General features: G+C 36.1%; 3 protein-coding genes across 3 annotated transcripts in view; 1 reads left to right on the top strand and 2 right to left on the bottom strand.

Annotated features, from left to right (window-relative positions):
* Positions 1–17: 17 nt before the first annotated feature.
* LOC113205909 (proteasome subunit beta type-5) lies at positions 18–1,565 on the bottom strand. Its single transcript, XM_026421706.2, has 5 exons — positions 1,350–1,565; positions 844–994; positions 512–753; positions 220–424; positions 18–144 (listed from the first exon to the last, which is right to left on the bottom strand). The coding sequence occupies exons 1-5, from the start codon at positions 1,491–1,493 to the stop codon at positions 47–49; spliced, it is 840 nt and encodes a 279-aa protein (XP_026277491.1). The 5' UTR covers positions 1,494–1,565; the 3' UTR covers positions 18–46.
* Positions 1,566–1,646: 81 nt separating this feature from the next.
* On the top strand, positions 1,647–3,921 carry LOC113205893 (origin recognition complex subunit 4). The gene is made up of 7 exons (XM_026421685.2): positions 1,647–2,174; positions 2,247–2,421; positions 2,503–2,654; positions 2,735–3,064; positions 3,159–3,293; positions 3,374–3,526; positions 3,616–3,921. Exons 1-7 carry the CDS (start codon positions 1,938–1,940, stop codon positions 3,775–3,777), a joined length of 1,344 nt encoding a protein of 447 aa, XP_026277470.1. The 5' UTR covers positions 1,647–1,937; the 3' UTR covers positions 3,778–3,921.
* LOC113206325 (ITG-like peptide) overlaps positions 3,875–5,581 on the bottom strand; it is a gene marked incomplete in the record, with an annotated part of 83,972 nt that continues 82,265 nt past the window's right edge. Inside the window, 1 exon segment of the mRNA XM_052264172.1 lies at positions 3,875–5,581.

Raw genomic sequence — 5,581 nt, 5'->3', positions numbered from 1 at the left:
ATGAATAGGAAATGAAATAAACTTGAAACAGATATTGTATTACATTTTATGATTTAGGCTTCCTTTCATCTTCATATTTGTAGTGGAGATCGCTACTGTCATCAATAGAAATACTTGTCCATCCTTTCTCAGTCACATGGTACACTAGGAACAAACAAATCATGTTAAAGATAAGGGTTAAATTTTTAAAAAAGTGAGCATCAACAAAGATGTACCAACCTCTGATCAAGCCTCCAGATGCTACATCACGGAAGGTAGCATGATAAATAGAGCGGCGACCAAGATCATAGGCTTCATCATTGGTAAGATCCCACTTGTAGCCAGAATCCAGCACACCAAATGCATGGACAGATCCTGACCCAACTGAGAAGCAATCACCCTTAGTGCGTGTCCCTTCGCTGTCCATATAATAAAGGGATGATCCCTGTGCAGAAGAACGGTTCATGTGAGACACAAAGTAACAAAAACAAAAAAAAACATAAAACAACAAAAACATGAACTGCTGACTTACCCTCTTGTCCCAGCCAGTTATCATCATACCAATTGATAGGCCCATTCCTTTGTAATTGTACACCATGTTGGACATTAGCTTACTAGCAGCAGCAATAGAGATTCTTTCTCTGTTACGAAGCTCATACAAACGGCAATGTTTAGCAAGAACTCTGTCCCAATACACACAATCGGCAGCACCACCGGCCATTGTTGCCAATAAATAATCATTGAGCTCAATGATTTTCTTAACCTCAGAAGACCCTAAATACAATATTAATAAACAAAATTTAGTTACAAATTCTCATTATGAAAACAAAGCATTTGAGGTTACCAGGCAAATATTACACTAACCAATGTAGGAGCCTCCAGTGGCACGGGAATCTACAGCAAGGAGAACTCCACCCTGGTAACGGAAGCCAAGAGTAGTTGTTCCATGGTCAAAATGCATACGAATGTCGTTTCCGAGCTCATCTTTCTGGATTGCTCCCAAAGACTCGGCAGGCTGAAACAAAGAGACATTTAAATATCTACATCTTCATGTACATACACACACTTCAAGGGCTCACGCTTTGCAGTTACATAATAATAGTCTAAAAGTAAGTAATTTTTCTTAATAAAAATTGTTGCAGTTGTGAATACTTTCAGAATGACATGACAGATGAATGACTATGCACATTGTTTTGAAGGTTCTGATTGAGATGAGTCATCTAAAGTTCACGTGAAATCGAAACAAGGAGTAAGTAGTGATATTCTAAAATCAATTCCTCGCCTATGGAACAAAAGTGGCCACCGAAGGAATTCAAAAAACGTGAATTTGGGTGTTTATTTCTCTTTTGTGGAGGTTAGGTTCTACTTACGTTTATGTAGGGCGGTACGGCAAGCTGACAGCTATTGTACAAATTTCCAGTATATTGAGCGATGTCATCTTCCATGGGGATGACATTTTTCCTCAAGTTGAACTTGAATTGGGTATCCAAACCACACAATTCTGCGAGAGCCATGACAGAAGCTAAAGTTGAACTAAAAATGCCACTAATGTCCAAATCGCCGGCCACAGCCTTCACCAAGCTTTGACGCCTTGCTGTTAAGCTGTTGTGAGAGAAGAAAAGAAAGAAAACTGAGATTTGAGATGAAAAAGTTTTGAATCCTTACACAAACGCGGGAAATCGAGAAGTGAATTGTTTATTTATTTCTGGGCTGAGTTCATGACAGTTTTTATCAAGTTATTAATTACTGACCCATGTCATAGTTTCTTCTTAAGTTTCCTCTCACTCTTTAACATCTTCATTAGTGTTTTTTTGGACGAATCATTGTTTTGTGATGTTCTTTAGCTACGTTGTAAGCGCATGTGTATTATAGAAGATCTCCTTTCATTCTAACCAATCAAACTTGTTGAGTTCAAGATTAAAGTAATTCGTGCAAATTTTATTGAGAATCTCCCAATAATGTCCCGAACTCCGAAATCTTCCAAACCTTCGGATAAAGGACAAGCACTGAAACCCTCTGATGTATGTGTCATTCGCAAAATTTTGAAAGACCAAATCTTGATGCCTAGTGCCAATCCTTTTCGAGGATCTCCTAAAGAATTTGCTGATGTGCTCTCTCTCTTTCGACGAGCTATGGAACATGGAGAGAGTAATTCAGCTCTCCTGATTGGGCCAAGAGGTTGTGGAAAAACCACTGTAAGTTTGTCGATATTTTATCTGACTCGCAATCCTAATGACGTCTTAGTAATCCTCATATATTTTCCTTAGCTAGTGGAATGTGTTATTGAAGCACTTCAAAGGGATTGCCTAGCTTTTGACGACTCTGTCATTGTGCGACTTAATGGCTATGTTCACATGGATGACAGACTGGCATTGAAAGGTATTGCTACCCAGTTGCAACTAGAAAACACTCTTGGTGATAAAGTCTTTGGATCATTTGCAGGTAATACATAAACAATTTTGCATTTCTTGTTAAATATTTCTTCACTTTCGAGATTCTGTATTCTTTAACTTACTTTGACAGAGAATTTAAGCTTCCTTCTGCAGTGTTTGAAAGAAGGTGACAGAGAACATACAAAATCAGTCATATTTATTTTGGAGGAATTCGATTTATTCTGTCATCATCAAAATCAAACTCTGTTGTACAATTTATTTGATGTTGCCCAGTCGGCACAGGTGAGTATATTTTTCTAGTGATGAATACTTCTCTACCTTAAGATGAAGTTTTAATCTATATTCTTTATTTCCAAAACCAGGCTCCTATTTGTGTACTAGGCATTACCTGCAGGAAGGATGTCACTGACCTGCTGGAGAAAAGAGTTATGTCCCGATTTTCCAACCGTCAGATTCATCTTTATCCTCACGCAACTGAAACATTTGAAGATGGTGTAAAAAATCGTATTCAGCTTTGTAAAGATTTGCTATCAATTAGAAGTGATAACAAGAAACACCCACAGTTGAGTGTCAGGGCTTTACAACTTTGGAACACCCACTTAGAAGGTCTCTTTGTTAATCCTATTGTAGTAGACTGCTTGAAAGACATGTACGCTTACACTGTTTGTGAAAGATCACTACGGAATTTTTTGGTAAGAAAGTTTTGCTGTATTCAAATAAGATAGTAATGGAAGCCATTTTATTTTCCATCAAACTGCCAACTAATCCATCTTGAATTCTTCACAGCTCCTAGTTATCTGCAGACTCTGTGATGATCACCTAGAAGTGACACCAACAGATTTTTCTGAAGTTTCAAGACAAATGCGCCGTAATCTCAGGGTTGCCTTTGCTGAAGGGCTGTCTATCCTCGAGTTATGTCTGGTAAATTAATTAATATTTTGAATTTGGGAAAACTGCTAAATTCTAAGAACAATCTTGTAATATTGTTTGTATTATTCCAGCTTATTTCAATGATGCATCAAAATGAAATTTTTGATAGTGCTCCCTTTAACTTTGAGATGGTTTTTGCACGGCTTTTAAAATTTGATCAACACAGCTCTAAGACAATGACTGTTGATCGTCAGGTTGTTGTTAAGGCATTTGAACATCTCAAGGTATTTTACTCATTTGGTTTTCTATCTTTGTTATTAGATAGGGTCTTCTTAACATTGATTGATTAATTTATTCACATTCTTTTTCATAGAGCCTCGAGTTCATTAGGCCAGTCAGTACCTCTAGTCAAGTACTCAAAGAATTTCAAATGTTTAATTTAATGCTCATCACTGATGAAATTCGAGAAGCTGTTAACAACTATCAAGGACTCCCAACTGAGGTATCGCAGTGGGCATTTTCTGATTACACTTAGTACCTGGGTTTTCCTTATAAACTTGGCCTGTCTACTACTTTTAAGTTGAATGGAACACTTCTTTGTTTATTCTCTCTTTACATTAGAATGACAAGGCTTTTTGTAGGTTCAAATATTATTTTAATTTTTGCTTGCACTTTGTTACACAGACAGTTTTTTCCTGTACCTTAAACATCTAAGTACTGAATACAGTGAATGTTTCATCTACACCTAGCATTTTGTGGCGTTCATAATTGAGAATGGACCAAGTATTGGGGCTCATTGAGTCCATCCGTCTAAATTATGAAGCTACAGATTTCTAACACAATTTTAAGAACTATAAACAAGCATCTATTTTTTATCTTTAAATATACAGAACCTGGAAAACTGTGCTTTCCAAAACTCCCCCTTATAGCATTTTCTCACCCCTTTGAATGTTAAAGAGGGTTTCACATTCTTTTTTGTACCTTTGAAACCAGAACGCAGCAAGTGTTACAAACAAAATACATTCAGGACAAAGTTGTGCTGTGCTTTTGTAGTAGATTTTTGAACAACAAAACAAAACAAAAAATGTTCAAAAGAAAAGACCACACTTTTGTTTCCCACAATCCTACAGCCAGGGAATACTGCTTCAACATGCCCACTGATTTTATGTGGTCTGTTGGTTTAGTACTTATAACATTATAAAAAAATATTTTTTTGTCAGTAATCACTTTCTGCTAGCTCTCTTTTTTAACAAGGTTAGGCCAATCTGCTTTTCAACACTTCATCTGGGAGGAAGCACTCATTATTTTAAGCTACTGAATGTAGACATGCTATCTGAATGGACATGGCTGATCATCTTTTATGACTACTTGAAATGGGTACAAGTTCTCTTCTGTGTGAGGTTCCAAATTTTTTCTGTCTTTGGGCAACTTTTGTGAGGTCTGTCCTGGCAAAAGAACTAACACATAAGATTGTTTGCTTTTATAAAAATAAGAGACAAGAATAGCATGTGAAGGTATCTGGAAAGGACATACTTGCCATTCACTGTTTACACACAATTTTCAAGATTTTCAAACATACATGCCACTCTTGAAATTTGAAATTTTAATAAAAACTAAACAGTATTTCTACTTTGTGCATCAAAACATCTTAGAAAAATTTCTTTTTTCACCATACTCTCCAATATACTTTAATGATATGTGATTGGAAGTCTTTAGGTGTGTAAAATCTCCAAAATGATATGTGTCAATTGGCAACTTTAAATATTGCCCTTCGTCAAGAAAGAGTCTTGACTGATTAAGGCAGCATAGTCTGATTAGGCTAGCAAAAATATCAAGTCTCATCGAACCACAATTTATCCTTAACATTTTCCTCAAAAAGTCATAGAATGCTCTGTTTGCTCTGTTCTGTGAGGCAGAAGATTTGGCTGTGCACTTTTTCAGGCAAGTGTCACTGGCAAAAAACATAAACTTAAATTTTTAAAGTGGATGAAACTCAAACAATGAAGCAGTAATGATCTACAAAGGTACTCAAACCATTACAGCTTTCCGTTCCCCACTTTTCAGAAAATTCCACCTCATATTAGCTTGTTTTATAGGAGCATTCTAGAATATTTTTTATCAATGTGATATGATGTAAATACCACTTATTGACTCTTGAGTTCTGTATAGTTATCACTTATGAAAAGAGTTAGTATTACAACCTATTAAAATCAATTCATGAAAATACGGTATGATTACACACATACAATTACAAATTTTACCCCAGAAAAATCTGGCAAGCAATAGGATAGTTAAGAAAGAGGAGTAAAACTGACTAAAAATGATAACATTCACAGTGT

Source organism: Frankliniella occidentalis, unplaced genomic scaffold (genome assembly GCF_000697945.3).
Source record: "Frankliniella occidentalis isolate FOCC.00 unplaced genomic scaffold, Focc_3.1 Scaffold16, whole genome shotgun sequence".
Taxonomy (NCBI): domain Eukaryota; kingdom Metazoa; phylum Arthropoda; class Insecta; order Thysanoptera; family Thripidae; genus Frankliniella; species Frankliniella occidentalis.
This window is presented reverse-complemented; position numbering and strand designations above follow the sequence as displayed.